Source organism: Anastrepha ludens, chromosome 2 (assembly GCF_028408465.1).
Source record: "Anastrepha ludens isolate Willacy chromosome 2, idAnaLude1.1, whole genome shotgun sequence".
Lineage (NCBI taxonomy): Eukaryota > Metazoa > Arthropoda > Insecta > Diptera > Tephritidae > Anastrepha > Anastrepha ludens.
The window spans coordinates 183,315,600-183,337,812 of record NC_071498.1 but is presented as its reverse complement, the minus strand read 5'-3'; the positions used below and the strand labels follow the sequence as shown (position 1 = coordinate 183,337,812).

Genomic DNA, 22,213 nt, shown 5'->3' with positions numbered 1-22,213 from the left:
GGTTATTATGTGTGCTTAAGTGTATTTGTTTTTATTTCTACTGGTAATGCCTTGAACGTTAGTTGAACACCAGCGTCATAAATAAATCTCTGCATTTCCGGTTCACATAAATATTATCACACTACACCCACTACCTTCACCAACTCCCCCCTCCTTGCACACCGCACCCTTCACAAACGCCCAATGTTTGACTTATGGTACTAACCGTATCGTGCCATAGCTTATATCCGTATCCACTTCCTCCTTCACAACCTTTTGAGAATTCGCTGGTATCAACTGCTCATTCGCGTTTGCCAAGAAGTAAAACAATAGTCATAAACACATTAAATTAAATTGCATTTCAATTTTCTGCCGCTGCCACCAGCAACTCACACCCCTTCGCTTTTCTTCTCAACCCTGCAGTGTTTTTATTTCAACCGCTCATTCCGCTTGTCCTCCTTCTCCTGCTGCCTTTTCTAATTCACAAACTCATATATTACACGTACAGTGCCTTTAAATAGCATTCGAACCACTTTCGCGCTTCTCTAAACAAAAACTGTCGAAATATAGATTTATGTGTGCGATTGCTGTTGTTTGCAATTCTTTTCGCTTAACTACTATTTAGTTATTGTTTGATATATTTCTAATGTGTAGACAAAAGTGCCTTAGCATACACGCATAGACGCATGCATACATACATACACATCTAACTACACAATGTAATCCATTAAAAACTTTCCTTTTGGTGGCGTTTGCTCTGCCATAAATTGTATTTCCTCCTTGCTTACTGTCTGTAAGGATATTTTATAGGTTCTTGCCTGCAGACAGGACCTCCTTTGCCGCCAACCTTTCCCAGCGTTGCAGCTAACCTTTCATGTACTCAAATATTTTTTTGCAACAACAGCGCGGCACTTTATTAAAAAGCAATAATGTGTGTGCTGAAAAATAAAAAATAAGAACTGAGAAACCAATAAAGTATATCGCAGCGCGTGGTAAGGAATGGGAACAAAAAATGCAGTTTTCCAAACCGTCCAAGGTCTCTCCCTACGAACCGCTTGCCCCTAAAGAATTTTACTATACAGCTTCATAAAAGGGAACCCCTTCTGTATGTTTTGGAAGAAACTAATGCGTTTGAGTCTCTCGCAAGTTTTTAGTGTCTGCCGGTATTACTCTTCAGCTGCAGCACTTTCGACAATTTTTCAATTGTTCACGTATCCTATTATGTTTTTCGCTTCCCGGCGCATCAGTTCACTTTTCGGCAAATATTTATTTTATTGTTTCGTTTTGCTGGTTGCTCCTTATCTCTTTACTATCCTTTTGTACTTCAAGTATAGAAATCACTTAATCTACTGTAACTTCCTTGCATCAACCCCGACAGTATCAATGCCAGCAGGCAACAACAACAAATGGAGGATAGATAAAACCCTCGAACAATAGCGCAAACACTGTTACAAAAATGCTTTGCAGAACAAATGTCAACAGTCCCGCCTTCATTATCCACAACTGCTTGGCTTATTCCACAAGTATTTACATTGCGCTACATATTGTATTCTCAATACCTCCATACACACACACACATACACGTACCATATTTCCAAGTAGGCACAATCAGTTTATCTTTGCTGCCATTGTACTTTTCTCTAGCCAAATCTCAAAATTAGTGCAAACGTTCATTAATCGAATTTATTGTTTTACTTTCATTCGAGTGTTATTTTTGCGTATCTTTCCCCTCAATCAAAATAGTGGTTATTTCGCCTATACATATTCATTCAGTCGCCATTGCTTTGTGCAAATACGGCATACTTCTCGATTGTTTACGTTTAAGTTGATATTAATTTGTTGCCTCTTTCCATGCGGCGCACTTTCTACATCGACAGTCATCTCAACAGCCTCGTCATTCATTTAGATCTGCTCTTAGTCAAGTCTACTTGCGGCAAATTGACACTGCGTCTGTAAAGGGTGGATCAAATACTAGCAACCTTGAATATCAAATAAAGCAAACGAAACTCAGTGTATTTATATATTTATTCCTTCCGCTTCATAGTGAAGCATAGGGCCACTCTCGATCATTTACGTAAAAGTAATTAATTCGTGAGGCTAAAGAAGGCTAACCGTGACAAATCGGAGATTCGAACGAGCAATTGGCATCTTCAAATCGCTGATTACCTTTGAGGCTGACAAAAGCCTAACTGCAGTGTTCCCACCACAGTCGGTTGTACTTATACATTACATTACCTGAACGCACCTTAATTACATCCATCCTGACATTCCAGCATCATTTACGTGTATACTGTTACAACAACATGAATTGTTAGATGGAATATGTGAGACGGTCCGCTATCCTACCAAAGGTCGAATTCCGTGGCGTCTTCATAGCGTCTTCATCAAACCTTATAAATCCTAATAAATTGTTTATATGCATAAAATAAATTGCCGAAATTGCAACCAGCACGTCGAAATTAAAAGTTCAGTGATTTTGCAGTGAGAAATTTAGGTCACCGACCTCTAATAAATAGTCTAGTACATCTATCCCATGAATTATCCGCCTATTACCAACACGCATTCGTGCTTACATTTGTCCTTGAATAATTGCAACGCGTGCTCATCATAAAATTGTTAATATCAAAATACAACTCTACTCTATCACACACACACACACACTTACCTGATAATAGAGTAATGAACGCTCCTAATCTACGTGTAATCGCCTTTGATGGTCACCTGGGAGTATTTCTATTACTTTCCGAATTACACTTTTTCGTTTTTTTTTATATTTGTGGAGCCACGCGCGTAAGTCAATAAACGCATTAGTCTGCCCTACAAATACCTTGCAGCCGCTCCTTGCACATATGGCTTTGATGTACAAATAACTATTTTCGTGCATGCATGCAATAGAATATTTAGATTTGAAGACAAATACGACCTGAAGCGTATGTTTTTTTCGGCTGGCGGGATTTGCAAGAAAATTGAGCTTTTTTATGTTTCTCTCCTTTTGTCTGTTGGCAACTTTGTTTTCGTCTATTACTTTATTAACCACAAAAAACACACACTCTGCCTTATTCTTATTGATTATCAATTTGGGAATATGTTATGTCAACATCGACCGTAACAATGCCCGCACGCATACACATGCACATGCATACATACATACATACAGCGAGAAATAAGGATTTCACAGCACGTTCATTCACTTTGTCTGCAGTTTTAGCTCGTTCAAGACTTTAGGGAAATCCGATGTTATTGGCATTACTCGCGCACACTACTCGTAGCTTCGGGTAGGAGTGAAGGAAGGATCCTCACATGCTTACATACATACATACATTCATATGGTGTTGTACTCGTATGTTCCTTCACACAGCTACTTATGCGAATTCAATTTAGCATAACTTAACGGTGCTTAATATATTTTCCAGGTATCCTTTGCGGGCACCTCTATTCAGGTTAAAAAGTGTTCACCAGAAGAGTGGCAGTGGATGGTTACGCTGGAGCATCAGCGAACTTAGTAGCTCTCATTTTGTGGCAAGCGATTGGCGCACTTGGTTTCGGCACGTTTCGCTTTTATGGTTCATTTGTCTGCTGTGTGGTTTTCATACAGGTGGTTGCGCCAAGTTTTGTGGCTTAGTAAAATTGGATTATAAGTGAAATTGGGACGCTGTTGGCCCTTTTTAATTTGTACGTCTTGCCTTTTAATATGTGGGTAAGACGAAAAGCAAATGGATGAGTTGAATTTTCATTTGCTGAGAAGCCTTTGTTCAGCCGAAAAACAATAACTCTCGTTAAAATTATTAAAAAAACTAAGATTGGAAGCCGTGATTTTTCTCACAAAAAATATTATTGATACATCTCTTCAACGATTTCTTGAACTTTTTCATATTTTTCCGGAATTATAACTTTTATTAAATTACCCTCTTTTCTCTTTTCTTGCAGATCGAGGACGAAGGCAATCATGGCAACGACGAAACCCGTCTGTTTATTTTATCGTCTTTGGCTCAGTCGCAAATGAGTCGTGTCGCTTGCATTTTATGTGAAGAACCGATGTTGGTTTTCGATCGCTATCCGCTCGTTGACGGTTCATTTTTCCTGAGCCCAAAACAACATTCAGCCGGTTGCATTGAGGTAAGTGAACTGGAGCTGGTCGCAATTTTTATAAAATGTTTTCATAGCTTAGCTTAGCTTTCGATACCTTTGTTAACCGAAAAATAGGATAATATAAAACCTTTTTCCTTCAAAGGACTATAAAAAGTACAGAAAATACTTGAGACGATGAAATAAATTAACAGAAAACTGTAATTGCAACAATTAGAAACAATTTTTTAGGAGACGAAAAAAACGTCTGATTTGATTATATTAAAAAAAAATTGCTTAAAAACAATCTTTGGCCTTTATAGAGTTTTTATTTCAATAGCAGTGCAGATTCTTCCCCTTCGATGTCGATGAGCGCATTAGCAAGCTTCTTTTCCTTTTGCATTATTTTCTTTCTGCACCAAGTAATCTTATCGTTCGCATGTGCAACTCTGCGCCTTACAACTTCTTCGTGCAATTAATCTTCATACCGTCAAATGACTGACTTCAGATCAAAGCCAACTCAACTCGCTTCAACTAAACGCCCACATGCGACAAATTCGACTTTTCATGTGCTGGCAAATGATGTGGAAAACAATATGAACAGAGGGAACCAATACCTTCAAGTGCGCCACAATGGTTGCACTATTCTTCAGAGACGTTTACATTCCTTAAAGGAGGAAAGCAAAGAAATAAAAAAGAAAATGCTCGATCACTTTAAAATTTCTAGCGTCATTTGACGTTTAATTCGGGCACTTTGTATGAGGCACAAATGCGTTAGTGTAGTGGTAGATAGGCCCGCAGTTGACGTGGAAATCGAACATTTTACTAAGCAGTGATTGAGCCAAGAGAACAGAACCATTGACATGGGAAATTTATGGGCGCCCCGAGACGCCCACATTAGTGAACGGATAGTTATGTCCATATGTACTCATATGAGTCTCTACAAAACTTCATATTTTTTAAACTTTTATGTTTTAAATTTATGCATCAAGACTTACTATGAGCGTCAGAAACTAGTACACGCCTCGCTTTTTTGAGATAATAAAATATAAGCCACGTGGAAACAATCACTAACTTCCATCTATATTTTTTTCTAATAGTGATTTAAAAAAAGTGTCGATCATATGCATATATGAATTGTGAACACATGTGAAGTGCAGAGCAAGATAAAGGTCGAAATTGTGAAAAACATATTCATCCAAAAATGTGTTAGAAAAAAAACTATGAATACATAAAAAAATATCTGTTTGTACCTCTGCAGAGATGCAGAATGTAATTGTGAAAACTAGTTAAAATTTCGAGTCGATCGATCAAGATTTGTAAATGGGTCCTTCCGGCTTGAAAAATGTGGTTTCATGAGAAGCCCAAGAATTTAACCCAAGTGTCTTTGGTTTTGTTTAAAAAAATCTTACAAAGAAGAGAAGCAGAAAAAGCCTACAAATTAATGTAGGTGTTGACTTTCTTTTGACGTTTCATTGGCACGCCGTACCAAGCGTTGACCCTACAACATAGATTTAGTAAATGTATTATTTAAATATTCCTTTACGCATTTTTTATTCTTCTGGCTTACAAGTCGTAGCATATTTCTTTCCGGCTTTCATTTTGTTAGCTGTTAGTTAGTTTTGTTGTCATCAAGTACGCCTACTGCCAAATTGTCTACATATTCGCCTCAGTTTTATGCTTTTATTGTTACTAATAGCATTGAAAGTACTTTAAATTACCGTTGCATTAAACTGTATAATAAAATATTTTCGGCACACCTATCTCACAAATCACCAGCATAAGTCCACGGAAAAAAGGGCATGTGCTTGCAACTGTTTGTGTACTATATACACCGTGTGTGTCTGTGTGTGTGTGCTGCCACTTTGTAGTCTGTTTAAGTCGCAATAATTACTAAAATGCACGCCAGTAAGCGGAGAAGAGTAGAGGCTGCAGCGCATGTTGCTGTTTTTGTGTTGCATGTGACGTTGTTTGTTTGGCTGCGCGGAAGGAGCACAGTTGCATGCAACTACCCACACACACACACATGCACTGGTATATAGACACATACATATATGCTCCTAAAGTACGCATGGCGAGCGATACAGTAAGGCAGTCTGCATTTCATCGCGATATTTAGCCAACTTTCTTCACGCCTACTCATAAACCTAAATTCTATGCTGTAGCTTGGTTTGCGCAACGCAGCACTTCACTTACCTTCACATTCAGACATCCATACATACATACATACATACATACATAAGAATATTAGTGTATATCTCTCCACACTCCAGTCTGCGCTTTCCTAAAGCCTTTTGTCTACCTCATTATATTTTGGCAACGGATTTATAACTCGGTGTTGTCAGCTGTGCTAGAGTTGAAGTTGGCTGCCACAAACTGCCGCTAAACGCCCGCCAACAATGATGGGCCTTAACTTTAATGCTGCTACCTCTTCCAATCGCAGTCATTCCCATTAAAACTTCCAGTCCATATATTTGTATGATGTTTGTGTTGCCTGACAATGCCTGGTCGCTTTGTAGCCGCTAAATTTTGCCAGTTTGCTGTGGGCGTAGATGTCTCTGCGCTGCACCATTTGGCCATAAGGAAGTTTATGCCTTGCATTATTTCAAATTAATATGTCTGCCTGTAGGAGTCACTGTTAATGTAGGTGTATGAGTCTGCACCGGGCTTTCGAGGTTCAGCTGCAGATTGCTGTCTCTTGGGTTATATGACGACGCCCAGTGCCAGGAAATGTCAGAAGTTGTAGAAAGTTTCGTTTGAGCGGCTTTGTACTGTTTCAATTCCTTCCGCTGCCTGGCTGGTCGCTGTCTTGAACTTCTCGTGCGTTGCGTTCCTCACTTGCATATTTTTTTCACATTTCTCTTTTGTTGCACATTTGAACATTTTGCTGCCTTATGGTTTTTCCTGACACCGTTTATATTTAAAAAAGTTCAATCTTTACTATTATTGCGTGCAGAAACTTTACAGTTATACATTTTATAGGAATAAATTTCAGTGATTGGATTTTAAGAGATTAAAAAACTGCAAATAACCGTAAAATAAAAACATTGTTTTCCTTCGCTGCCCCCTACATTTGTTCTATGGCAAAAAAAAATATTTAGCTGCTTTTATTATTTTTATTTTTTGTAATATTTACCCTTGCCGCCAACGTTTTGAAAATTGCTATCGAATACCTTTAGAATAAATACACTCTGCTGTTAATTTGGTATAATTTTTTTACAAATCAATATCCCGAAAATGATATTACTTCGAGTGAGCCTGAAATGTCCCAAAATTTTAAAGATTTAAAAAGTGAAAAACAAAAATACTGATTTGTTGTTGCTGTAACAGCATAAAGATTCCCCGTGCATATACGAGGAATGCTGCCGAAGTGACAGTCCTTGGCCGGGTCGTTCCGGTTACGTAAAACCGACTGTTTTTTTTTTATTTTTTTCAGAAAAATATTGATCTATTTCGATCGATCTGTAAAAATTATGTACCAAAATTTACGGAAAAGTGTATTTTCAAATAGGAATTTAATGGCAATTTTCACAGGATGGGTAAATATTATTCTTCATTATTTTATTTATTATTATAAATATATATTCTTATATTAAATAAAAAATAAATAAATAAAAAATATGTATCTCATATCTTAGGCTATATAACATTTTTAGAGTAAGTAAAAATTCCTTTTTTGCGGGTCATCCTAATGTAAGTTCATATTTACATTCATACATACGCTTGTTTGTGAAATTTCCATCTTTTATATTGCTTCCACTAACGTTTTCATATGTGCCCAAATTTTGAAAGTGGTGTAAGGCACTAAGTAAAGCACACATTGTTTATTATTCATTTGGCATTACGTTAGTTTAATCTAATCATTTTCACTATAAGTTGCTTATTATTTAAACAGTTTATTGTTAATTATGGAAATGATCTAAGTAAAAAAAATAGCTAATAGCAATCAGCCAACTCTGATAGCCAACCCCGTTCCCACGACAGTCGGTTTTATGTTACCGGAACGACCCGGGTTTATAATCGGCCAAGAACTGTCACTCCAGCAGTATTCCCCGTATGTGTACGCTGCTATAGCAACAACAACAACAACGATGGCAACCCCTTGCCATTTTTTGAATTTTTTTAAATTATACTTTAAGATGTTCTACAAAACACAGAATATTTCATTTGGGTCTTTCACCTAACCAAAATTATTTCCATTATATGTATTCAACGATCAGACTAGTGTCAGCATTAAAGCTTAAAGATATAAAATGCTCTCTACCCTATATTCCCCCTGTCTTCCAAAATTGAATGCTTTCAAATGAATTTCCTTTGTATGTGGGTTATAAAAACAAAATATAAAAATATAAAAATATTTTTTAATTTTCTCATACGCAAGCACTTAATAACCACGTAGCAAGAAATAGAACCCTTGTTTGCATTAACTACTCCGTAGCAACAATATCAACGAAAACATAATCTGAACTTAAACAGATGAGTACTCGATCAGGTAGCGCAAAACGCGGGATCAACTGTTTTTCTCCGCTTCAAGCTACGTTTCGTTACTGCTAGTATCCCACAGCAACAGTCAAAAAAAGTGTTCAGTGCTCTCTGTATTTGGAATAGTAGCAAAGACCTTGGAGCGCTACTTACGAAATTCCTCATGTGTAATCCAGCTATCACTACGGCTCTCGCTTCAGTTGCTCTGCTACTACGAGTACTCCCATAGCTGGTATTTGAGCACTGTTCGTTTTTGTTTTGTTTGATGCACTTTTTATGAGTTTTTGCGGTGCTACACAGAAAATATACATAACTGACCAATTATGTAGTGTAGGTTGTAAGTATGGTTTCTTCCTTTATGTTAAAAAAATCGTGTATGACAGATTAATCTCTTGATATCTGGCTATTTTTTAAACGATTTATTATTTCAATACGTCCATAATTTGGAATATGGCGCTATATCACAATCTGCGTGAAAGCATCAATTCTATGTATAAATTCAAGTTAACAGAGGAATATTTCTGGTTCAGAGTTCTATGTGAATATTTTTTTATTTAAATATTGAGCAAACAGCAACATGAATACATAAATACATCAAGTGACTGATATTTACTTCAAACAATGCTTCTCTTTTAAAACACGAAGGTTCAAACAGACAACAGAAATAAAATTTGTACTGTTATGGCTTCCCTCGCCGATGATTCAATAGTTTTGAACCTTTTTCCATGTTCAGGCATTTCGAGTGATAATGCAACATCAACAAAGAATATAAGCTCTTGAAAACACAGACTAGCGATACGCTGGAGAATGCTAGAGAAATTCTTTTTAAAAACAATGAGGTAATTAGGGCAGCTGTTACCTGCTCCAAAACACCACCTGGTACACAAAGTATTTTCTAATAGCGGTCGCATCTAGGCTCGCAATGACAAACCTGCAAGTGTATTTCCTTAGAGTTCCTTCAAACATCCAATAAAGAATTTAAGCACCAATATATAAAATATAGAAAAATTAATTTAGAAAGTCTAAAATTCGTATTAACCCTTTTTCCTCGAACATTTAGGAGATCATAAAACGTTCTTGATAAAGTTTTCGTTTGTTAATAATACATTTTTCTAATTAATTTCCAGGTGAAGTATGAAGGAAGGCCACTATATTTGACTTGCGTTTGTATGGCTTGTTTGGATGGTACCTCAACGAATCGTGTCATTAACTGCAGGTGAGTCAAATCAAATCAAGCTTATCAAGCCAAAAAAAATAGATAGTTTGCTTGAAACTGAACTTTTTATATCCAGTGTGAATATGGCACACTTTTAGGAGGATGCCTTACCTACAAATAAGGCACATAGAAAAATTCTGTTTTTTAATCGATTGATAATTTCGTAACGTTAATGGTAGAAAATGATTTCACGCATATGCCGACCCAGGGAAGTATACTATTGTTGCACTTTTTCGAAATTTTGTAAAGGCAACAAAGAAAGGAAAAAACACCAAGTATACTTGAGTCAGATGTTGCCTTTTCATGAATTTCAAAGTTCATCCAAAAGTTAGCGTACTTCAAAACACAGGACCACTGATTATAAGTGATCCTAAATTTTGAGTTATGCGGCATTGGGACACTTTTAAAGTCCTTTCTTTAAGATAAAATATAACAACAATAATAATAATATTCTTAAAAAACAAGAGCGTGATCTCACACTCATATTCACACAACTCATAAGCCGGCTGAGAGGTGCTAACGACGAAAATAATTGCGCAACTTGCCTTTGAGAACTGAGTACCTCCAGCCCAATGATTTATGTAAAGGTCGCGTAGAGGCAAACTATTCTGTTTTATATTTTTAGGAACTTTCAATCTAAATTATTCGTATTTTCTATTTTATTCTTCAGGTTCTGTGGCGAAATTTGGGATGGCTCGAATCTAGTCCTTGGCACCATGTATTCATATGACATTTTTGCCGCAATGCCATGCTGTGCTGAGCGTCTAAAGGTGAGCAAAGAAAAGATAGCTTCGAGAAAAATATTTTATTTTCACACATTTTTCTCCTCTAGAATATTTTTATTGCGCTCAAGTATTCGTATATGATTTTCTCAACTGTTTTTTGTCTAATAATGATCCCGTCTCTTGTTTTTCTCTGCTTGCAGTGCAATAATTGCTTCAAATTGCTTTTGCATCCGCAGCAGCGTCTCAATTTCTACAGCGACTATTCGCACTGCGTCACCTGTCCATATTGCGCCACGCAGGATACTCACTTCGTCAAGCCGTTGAGCTTCTGCTACACCAAAAGCAATGTGATACGCCACCAGGCGATCGCATAACATGAGGCCCCGTTGGAGTCCACGGAAATGCTGGCGGCAGCGACAACAGCCACTCAAACAACAACAGCAGCCAACACTGCCAGCATTGCGGCTCCAACGGCAAACAATAGAAACAGCAGCAGCAGCAGCAGCAACATCAGTAGCAACACCAACATGCAATCGAAGAAAATTGTGCTCTATAACCCATCAATTGATTACTCAGCACCGCTGCAACAACAAATCAATCCTGAAATCATTGGTGCGCATCCTCATGCACAACAATACCAACAGCAATACAGCGGTGGCAGCGGACTCGGTGCCGGTAGTTCGGCCAACAACATACACAACACAAATCAGGTAAGACAGCCACTACAGCCACAGCAACAGCAACAACAGCCGCAACAACCACAGGCACAGCAACAGTCACGTTTGTCGGCATTTACGCCAGTGGCTGCTGCACGTCTGTCCTTAGCTGGTTTGGCAGCTGCCGCCGCTACGCCCGCAACCACTCAGTCGAGTGCATCGATTTCGTCATCACAGCAGCAGCAGCAGCAGCAACAGCTTCTACTGCAGCAACAAATGCTGGCAACACTACCGCTAAAATTAAGTGAGCAATGTAATTTAAGTAATTTGCATTTGAATAGTTTTGTTAATGAAATGGGCGAGATTAAGTCAGGTCTCGAACAGCAACAACAACAACATAATAGCAATCAGGTGGTAGGGCTTTTAGGACGCAATGGTGATTCTAACGGTTTACTAGCAAACAGTAGTGTCGGTAGCAGTATTAGTAATTTATTAATTAGCAATAATTTAGCAACGGCCGCAGCAACAGCACCAGCAGCAGCAGCTGTAGCATCCGCAAGTGGAGCAGGAGACGCAGCAATAGCCCTATTGCCAACCGCAAACAAATTGAATGGGCTGTGGAGCCAATCGCACGCAACAGTTGCCCCATACAACATCACTGGGGTCAATGCTGGCTCCAGTATACTATTCGGTAACCAAACGAGCACCTCCGATGCCATTTCATCACTCTGGGGTTGCTCCCCCTCGTCCGGCTCCAGTGGTTCTTCCTCCACTAGCGGCTGTTCGAGCGGCTCCGGCTCTCAGCCTTCATTGAGCCCCACCTCCACTGCATCCACACGTCCGGACTATCGTAGCAACAGCAAGGAGCCATTGTGGTCGGCATCGCAAACATCGCCCAACAGCAGCAACACTCTCAGGGATACTTATTACACCACAAAGGCAGGTGTAGCCATAACCGCAGCAAACGCTTCGGGCGGAGGGTCTGGCAATAATGGCCCCAACAATCTAGGCGATAGCGGCCAGCAGTCGACGTCGCCCAGCGCAGCCTCCACTTGCTCCTCGGCATCGTCCACCTGTTCGTCGGGCTTGGGATCGAGCGCCGGCATAGAGGTTGGCGTGTGGCCCAACTGCAAGCTACAAAGTTATTTTGCAGCCGATAATTGCGGTGCCGCCCAGTCCGATGAAGCTGCGCAGTTCGCCAAGATAAGCAACATTTGGGAAATACCGAACCCGACGGCAGCCGCCACAACACGCGCCACCACCGACCTATTCACTGATCTCTGGTGCAACAATACCGAACGAAGCAGTGTCGCAGCAGGAGCACGCGTCACCAGCAACACAAATGCCGATTTCGACCTGGCTCAGCCCATCGACTTCACCGACTCCAACAACATTTGGCGCACAAACATGCCGGCCACAACATCGCTTGCAAGCGGCAATGGAGCGCCCACTAGCCGTGCTTCCACCAAGCAACTGCCGACAACGGCAGTGGCGGCTGGCAATAACAACAAAGGATTGCGTGCAAATATAGGAACCGACTTGGATAACGGCGGCATGGGAATGAGTGCGGCGGAGGCGGATAGCAACACGGCGTGCATGCAATTGTTTTCGGAGCAATTCCTCAATTATATAAACATAATTAACTATGCGGATTAACTCATTATGAAATGAAATGATAAAAATTTAGCGAAATTTTTTAAGTACATAATAAACAAAGGCGACAGACATGTAAAGTAAAGTGGTTCAGCAAGCAGCGGACGGCAAAAATAATGGCGAAAAGTGAAAACTAACCAAACAAACTGATTTGAACAAAATTAGAAAACAGATTTATTTGTAGTAGCAATAATGTGAAACGATGAGTCGACGTCGAGTTTTATTGTGTTAATTTTTTTTTTTTTTTTGATACGTGAGAAGGGAGAATTTGAAATAAAATGCAGAAGTAATGAATTGCAACTGCAAAACATTTAATAATACTGTTATTTAGTTACAAATAATCATACTAATAAATATGTATTAGTAAGAAGTAGTAGTGTTTGACGTTTAATGAAAACGAAAAAATTAGTCCATTTATTTTAGTTTATTTCTAGATGTAATTTTATTTTGCACACTGTGAAGTAAAAGCCTTGAGTGGAACGTTTTGCGTTTAGCTTATTGCCGAAGCCGTGGATATGGAAATTTGCTTAGAAAAATATTTATGTACACAGAGCAATAGAATTCGCGAAATTGTAAAAACTGCGCTACCAACTTTTTTCATTGACCATCTAAAGTAATGATTTTTCTTTGGTGCAAAGGACTTCACTGTGCATAAAGTACCAGCCTAAATAAATTTGTCACACGACTTGAAGCTGCTAAACGCGAAATGTTTCCGGGCAAATAAATATAGCATAAAGTAATTTCTTTCTTGTTTGAGTTATTTTTTTAGTTAAATTCAAAAATCTGCAATTATCATCACTGAAATCAATGCGTGTACAAATGTTTATGTTAAAGGAATTTGTTGAATTTTGTTTGAGTTTTATTTAAATGGATTTAAAACACATCTTACTGTAAATTATGATTTATTAATTTATGTGTAATTATTGTATTTTAATTAAAAATTTTTTTTTCCTTTTGGTTTTGCCACATTTACGAAATATTTCTACTTATTAAACTGTTAAGAATGGAAAATGCATAGAATTAAAAAAAATTACCAAATATTTTTGTTAACATAAAGAAAACTACGTAAAACAAATGATTACTACAAAAACATCACAATTTTTGTGTTTTAATTGATTATTTGTAGAGATTTTACGTCGTATAAATTAATTAATTAGTATTACTTTGAAGTTTTACTTATTTTAAAAATTAAATTAAATATTGCTGTGTTTTTCAATAAACATAAACCTACTTTTGCAAGATGAATGAGAGAATGTTGCATCAAGCAACAAGTAAATGTATATTTAGAAGAGGGCAATTATTGAAAAATGAGTGTTAAGAGAAAATCCCCAATTCCCTAATTATTAGATTTTAGTGCAAGAAGATATTTAGTTATGCGTTGCTTGTAATTTTTTAGCGTAACATCTTTACCTCAAATTGGTAATTATAATCTAGACACCCGCCAAAAGGACGTGCAGACACATTCGTGCATATTCTGTGCGCACCGTACAGCTACGCAATTTCCCCTCCGAAAATGAAGCGCATTGAGGCGCCTTAATTCATGCTAACCCAGAAGTGTGAACGTGCAAGCGGTGCTAGTTTGGCCACTCCCTGCGCGAGCATACCTTGCCCTTAGTCCATTCAAGTGTTGATGCTATTTGTTTTTGAACTTTATTTAATTTTTTTTTTTTCTATTTTTGTTTGGAAACATTTTTGTTGCAAATATGCCAGCTCTGTAAATATTTATTATAATCCTTCTGTTTTTGTAAAAAATAAATTGAAATGCGTGAATGCATCACTACATTCACTTAACACAGCGCAGCGTGATCATATTAGTTGTAAGAAACGAACCCCTCCCCGCCACTCTCACCCAGCCCTTGTTGTTGATAAGCTTAGCTAAGTATTTTCCAAATCTTAAATTGTAGATTTTAGTATTTAAAGTTAAACAAGAACAAAAACAAAAATTATAATTTTAGGTCCAAAACAAAAAATCGAAATCTGTGTATATCCCAACTAAGTTTGGAAAATTGAAATATGTAAGGAACGCCCATGTGATCTCTTTCAAAATTTGCTTGTAAGCATAGTTTTAGGCAGTGAGGTAGTGACGAAAATGTGAGTTGTGTCATTGACACCGGCAAAAGTTGCCATCTTCCCTTCGCTTATACTTTATATATGTTTTTCTTTCCTTTTATTTGGAGCAAGCTTCCGTTTTTGTGTGCGCTGAAAAGTAGGCTACTGCTGTGACTCCCTTCAACTGTGCTTGGTAATTGTGATATTGCTCAGCTTGAAGGAGCGTTGCTGGTGGACCACTTTAGCACAACCACTTTTCCAATGTTGTGATAATATAGTAATTCTTTGGGTTTGAAGCTTGCCTCCCGAAGCACGCAAAGAGCGGCCCTATGATTCCTTTTTGACTTTGATTTGCAAGATTATTTTGTGTTTTTGAACTTTTTCTTAGTGTAGCACTATGATGATGTACATATATATGTATGCATATGCATTTTAGGTTAAGGAAACTTTCAATTTAGCGAATAGTTAACCAAAATTTAACTACGTTTGATTTTTCTTCCCTCTTGACGAATTCAAAAAATCAATCTATCCAAAACAATATATCCCAACAATTGCTTCTTATTCCAACTACTGCTTCTCCATTCCCATTTAGTAGTTATAAATATTTAAAGGCAATGTTCTTTTTTTAAGTTTAGTTTTCCCCGGCATATTGACAAAAATTAGGCGATTATTATTATTTTTTATTTTGTTTACCACAACTGTGAAAAAATGTGAAAATCAGTTCGAAACGAACAATTTGAAGTCCAAAAAAAAAAACAAATAAGTTTAGAAACTTATAAAAACCTTTAAACTTTAAACTTTGTTATATCGTAACAGCTGGCAAATCTGCAACAAATGCTTTCCATTATCTGTTATTTACTTATCGTCCTAAGTTTTTTAACGCTTTAAAATTTTTCATAACTATGTTAGTACTAAAATCTGGTAGTAATCTTTGATTTGTCTATTTCTTGTAAATTAACAACTTTAATGAACTGGAAACGTCCCAAAATTATGAATAAGTTTCGTATTTCATGCTGATAACACTTGCATCCAATATATTCTCCTTTTTACAAAAAAAAAAAAAAATTAAAAATCTTTTTTGCAACCGCCCTTTGCGAGTTGTGAGTTGCGAGCTGTACGTGTGCGTTACGCAGTTGCGAATTAGGATTTGTGCCGCATGCTTCCAGTTTCCAAGCAAACGACTGCAAGTGAGTTGGAAGCCCGGTGCATGATATCGCTGTCCAATTGTTAACTCTACTGTAGTTTTAAAATTTTGCTCCTCTCTAAGGTTAAGATTACAACACACACCCACACACATTGACAAACGCAAATAGAATTAATTAAACTAAGCATTTTATACGAAATTAAGGAAAAACACAAAGTAATAAGTAAATGAAAAACTTATACACAGACACGCGTACATGAATAAGTCAGCCCATTATTCAGTTGAATTATTATAATTTTCTCTTTTTATTTTTTTGTATTTTGAAAACTATAAATATTTGCTTTCTGCCTTTTGTTATTTTCAAATAATAATTTTCCATTTTTTGTCGCTGTGTTGTAAGTAGAAATAAAAGAAAAATTTGCAGTAATTTAGTGCAAATTTATAAGTAATGTAATTGTAAATGTGAACCAACTGAAGGAGTTGCGGGACAAAGGTCAAGCGGAAGTATTTTTTGTTTGTTGTCCGAAGTTGGGCGTAGAGAAGTGTGAAGCAGTGGTAAACACAATAGCGATAGCAGCAGACGAGCGGTTTAAAGCTTGTAGCTGAAACATATACTTATACATTAATGTACACCCTTACCCACCACTACCACCAATCGCGTAACAGTTAAATGAATTCAAATAAGCAAGTAATTGCAGCGTCTGAAGTGAGGCAACAACTTCATAGAGATGTTGGCGTGAGTTAACTAAATAAATATATCTAAAATACACACACTCACACACACCTATATACACACATAAGTACGATAATCGTTAATAGAGCTTTTGACTAAATGAATTTTGTTTAACAACTATTTGTCTTCTCGGGCAACTACCGAGAATTCATATATGCAATAAATAAATAAACTAAATTAAACGTCTAGCGAAAATAGGAAACCGGATACAATAGTTAAACATAACAATAGTAAAAGTGCGTAACTGATGTAAAGTAATGAAATAAATAACAGATATCTGCAATTAATATAATAATTTTACCTCCCTAGGAAATGTTGACGAATAACATTTATCGATTATTCGCTAACAAACAAAAAGGAAACAAACAAAAAAATAAATAAAATTAAAACGAAAACTCTTTGGTGAATGTTGGCATTTAATGAGTCGTCGATATTCAGAATATGAAAGTAGGCAACTGCAATTTTACACATACATACATACATGCATGCAAATGAAGTGAAATAATCATGAAGAGTAAAATCCAAATCAAACACACACACATACACATGCAATTATACTTTTAATAGTTTTTTGTTTAGGCACATACAGGCACTAAATAGAACCACTCAAACACTTGGCACCAGCTGAGGGATTCTGTAAATCGTTACCCTAAAGACTCACCTCCGAATTTGATTGATTTGTTTCTTTTTAATTCCTTTGGCAACTTGTGGAAATGAAAATTAAATAAAGTGAACTGCAAATCTCGCTGCAGGTGCGCCATTAAAAATACAAGAGCGTATTTTATGCTTAATAAATTTTAAATAAAGTTTGCGTTTATCGCGCAAGCAATCGAACAGCGCAAATTATTTTGAAATGTTTACTCCCAACTGCTTGCGCTTTGTGAATTCGAATTATAATTTCAAAATTGTTTAAATGAACTATAATTTGTTGGCAAACTTTCAGTGTCTGAATTAAACGATGAATTACTTGAAACTGTGTATACTTTTGTGCCGTGCCAACGTTCAGGCTAGCAAGCGTGCAAAAAGATAGAAAGTTCAAAGCAAATACATTCGGTGTTTGATATTTATTGACCTAGTTTTTTTGGTCACAAACATTGAAAAAATGAATTTATAAAGGTTTTATTTGCAAAGTATCTGCAATTTAATTCAAAATATTCTCTCTAAAATCAAAATATTGCAAAAAAAACAAATTTGGCGCATTTTGAAAATTTATATATCGCTCAAGGCCTCGTCTTTTTAAGTTTGACCAACATTGTGCAAAGCATTTAGTTCTTTATTACTATTTAAGTTTTCTTATAGTTTGGTTATGTTTATTTCTAGTTTAATTATACCCTCTATTACTTAAATTTTTATAGTGCGAGCTTTTTGCACGTTTTTACGCACCACAGCCTTTTCAAAAAATTAACTAGAATTTTACTTTCGGAAGTACGTCGAGTTGCGTTAGAATTAAGGCGAAACGCTGGTGTTGTTTACAGCGGAAAACATTGCCCATAGGTGCATGTAAGTGGAATTTAAACGAGTTTTCAAAACAGTCATAACTGGAATATCGAATAGGTCATATACATACAAGGCTTAAAAGCTGGTTGGCACGCCTCTTTTTTACAAAGAACTATAATTGAAACAAATAAATTGGCTCTGGTCCCATAACTTATGCAAGTGAACCTCTTACTTCTTTCTGTCTCGGTTCCTTTTCGGTGATACGATAGGAAATATTCATGTACGACTGATAAACATTTCGAAACATAATTTCTTGCCTGTATTCGATGTTCAAAAAATTTCGTTCCAGTATTTCAAAAAATGGTCGACACATCGAAGTGTTCCGATTTTGTTTGTCAATTGTTTGCGGTTTTGGGACTAGCAGAAGAACATGCCAGTAGTAATAATGACTAATGAAACTCAGACGGTTTATGCCACGAGGTATTCAAATTGTTAGTGTAGGCCACCGCAGCTAAAAGCAAATTTTTCAAATTTATGTATTTTTTATAGTTCATTCAAAATTCAATTCAAAAAATACCAAAATTATAACTTAGAAATCTGAAAATGTCTTAGTCACTTCTTTAGGTTTATGCAAATTATTACAGTAGAGCACCGTAACCAAAATCAAGTTCTCAAAATTTATATTTTTTTTAAATTCTGTTTAGAAAACATACCAAAATGATAAATGCCTTCTTTAAATCCACATATGAATTCACAATTGATTTTCTGCCACAGAACATATTTCCTTAATACTTTACTGTAATGTGTCCATAGTCTTATATTCAAAAAATATCATTTTCATTTTTTACGTTTTTTTTCTTAATTTTTTTTCCATATTTTAAATTGTATAAGTTTTCCAATCGCTTTAATTCCACTGCAACTTACGCTACTCTCTCAGATCATCTGATGACAAAATGTACAAACTTTGGAAAGGCTCAGGGCGTACTTGATTATGAAAAAAATCCATTATAGTTGGAATCAAAAATTTAAGTTTATTATTATAAATTTCATTTGTCTTTGTAAAATTTTAGTATTTAGAAGTACTTATGATCGAAAAATAACTTTGTTAAAAACTGAAAAACTAATATTTTTGTTATTATTCACTTTTTTTAATTAACTTTAATATTGCAAGCGTCGAACTAATGGAAAATAATTAGCATACTGATTATCTTAAAAACTTGATTGCTAAAGTTTAGTTCAAATAATTCAAACAATACAGCTTATCCAGTGATAAACCAATAGACACATATATCTACATACATACATATATGTACATACTACATACATACATATATGTACATACTACATACAATTACATGATCATATAATATAAGCATACAAAATACTTACAAATACCTGGGAAATGCCGTTTCGGTAAACGCATGTTTGCACACATTTGCCGCTCTGAGAGAGTGCGATGCGTTTCTCAACGAAACCACTGCGCAACATGTTAACTGCAAGCAAAAGTTGCTTAAACACCTATGCTCCGCAACATGCTGCCAGCCTACTGCCGATGGCATTTTCCCACTGTAATTACGATTCATCACCTTGTAGACTCCGCCAACGACAACATTAACCAACATTCACATATTTACATACACTCATATAATACATACTACTTTTCATATGCAAATAAAAAATGTTTAAAAATGAAAGGAATAACTGAATTTAATTAAAAATTATGAATTATGTGTAATATTGTAATTGCATTGTACCTATGGTACATCGGACGATGTAACACATTTATTAATTCTACATTTTATTTCATTTTTTCCTGCCCCCTTACCCTTACCTCTATGAAACAAGCTACAAATACCACATCCATACAAACATGTTTAAATGTTAGGTGAAAGCCCAGTGTGTGTGAAAGTACACATCCACATAGAGCATACATATATGTATACTTGCGAATGTGTGTGTTTATATGTGCGAACCCCTTTCCCCTCATCGTATTTCATACTCTAGCAAGCATTTATGCATTTAGTTGCACTTTAAATTAATTCAATGAAAATAAGTAAACACTAAAAAAATAAGAAAAAAATAAATATTCGAATTAAGTAAAGTTTTTTGATGAAAAGTTTTGCAAGTTATTTCGCAAGCTGCTTAGAAATCGTAGGTTTAGTTCATTTTTTATTTTTTTTTACCAAAATTTCGGTTTGAGACATATTGAAAAGCACAGAAGCAAAAATGAGAAACCAATACCTTTTATATTTACATATATATACATGAGAACATACATATAACTTTTAATGTAATTTAGATAAATATTTTAGTTGATTTTGCCTATTAATTAACAATTTAAAATATTACTTTTAATAGATTTTTCAACAACAATAGAAAAAACGAATAAGAAAACCACAAAAACTTGAAGCAGAAAAAGCACATATGTATGTATGTATGTAAAAATTTACATTCATACATTTTTTTTATATTCAGTTACATTAATTATATTATCGATTAATATTGAAATTTTTGTTGACTATTCAAAATATTTAATAAATAATTTTTTAATGCAAAATATCATTTATTGTTTTCTTTCATTTATTTACAAATATTCTTTGTCTTTTATTGATTCACTTCAGTTGGAATTTTGATTGGTTTGTATTTGAGTTCGTCTATCTTCAAAGTTTATTCGTTTATAAATCTCTTTGTTTGTGTTTAGTATATACATATGTGCATATGTATGCGTATATCTGATGACTATTTATTTGATCTGTATCCGTTTTCGCTTCCCTGCGGAGGTTCTCATAGCTGGTACTTTCAGAGGACTGCTTACAGAAAGAAATCACATAAAGTCGAATTAATCAATAAAAATTTACGTTTTTTCTATAATTCCGCAGAGTGAAAATAGAATAAAAATACATAGCAAGGAAAGTTAAATTAAACTGCTTAATACAAAAAATTAAGAAGTAAAATTTAAATGGAAGAAATAAAAATTTTAATTAATATAAAATACTTTTTTTGAGAAGTTTAAATTGCCTGACATTTATTAATAATGGAAAATACATTAAAAGATCCGAGTACAGTTTTTACGTATAGCTAAAGTACATCAAACTGGTTAAGATAGGATAGTTAGATGGTTGCCGCAAGGCCAAGGGGGCTCACTCGGACGTGAATTCTAATTCCCTCCTGTGGTCCATGGTACTTTAAGAAAGACTTCAAGCCCTTAACACTACTTAAATAGACTTGCCACATTGCGGAACTAACGTCAATCTCAAGAACTATATTTCTACTTAGGCTCCAAACCAAACCTCGGAAGTGAACAAAACCGTTTGCCCTGACCATTTTTCCTCCTATAAGTTCAGTAACTTTTATTACTTTTACGAGTTGATCACAATTTTTAAGTTTTTGACTTTAATGTAAACGAATTAGAGCCGCATTGTTGCTTTAGTTCAGTAAGTGATGATTTTCAAGTTCGTTCATAGCGCCCGATTTTCTTTCGCTCTTTCCAAAAACTAAAAACAAATAAAATATAAAAATAAAAGTATAATAAAAATTGATGAACAAATAAAATAGACCATTTTTGATATACCTCAATAGATCATTGTGTTAGTAGAAGAAAAATTAAAAATATTATTAATCTATTAGTGAATAAAAACCGATAATATCTACTCTATTCATAGCTTAAACTTATAGAAAGAAAAAAGAAGAATTTTTTCTGCAACTGAATATTGTCCTCAGTTTCATCAGATATGAAAATAGGCTTCAACAAGTAAATTTGTATGTATTTAGGATATAGAGTGAAAAAACAAAAAACCAAAAGCAAAACACAAAAACAAGAACCCATAGCATTTGAGGCAAAGTTTAGCCATGCGAATGAAGGGGAATACCGGGCGTAGGAACATATTAATCGCAGAAATATGTAGCATAACCGTTAGTTATACTCACTCTCCTCACGAACCACTTCAACATACATACGATGCAGAGATGCGTACGAACATAGAAACTCAATTAGTTTTTTCCTATGAAACTCTTAAGATGTAATCAACTGAACTCTCACTCGGTTAGTTTTTGAATTGTCAGAGAATTCGAAAC

The 22,213-nt window shown here is 35.7% G+C and overlaps 1 protein-coding gene across 1 annotated transcript; it reads left to right on the top strand.

Annotated features, from left to right (window-relative positions):
- Window positions 1-3,670: 3,670 nt before the first annotated feature.
- Window positions 3,671-19,971, top strand: LOC128856032 (headcase protein-like). Its single transcript, XM_054091390.1, is given in 5 exon segments — window positions 3,671-3,676; window positions 3,907-4,095; window positions 9,654-9,742; window positions 10,413-10,512; window positions 10,668-19,971. Coding segments are annotated over 5 exon segments (2,496 nt in total). The 3' UTR covers window positions 12,780-19,971.
- Window positions 19,972-22,213: the final 2,242 nt, after the last annotated feature.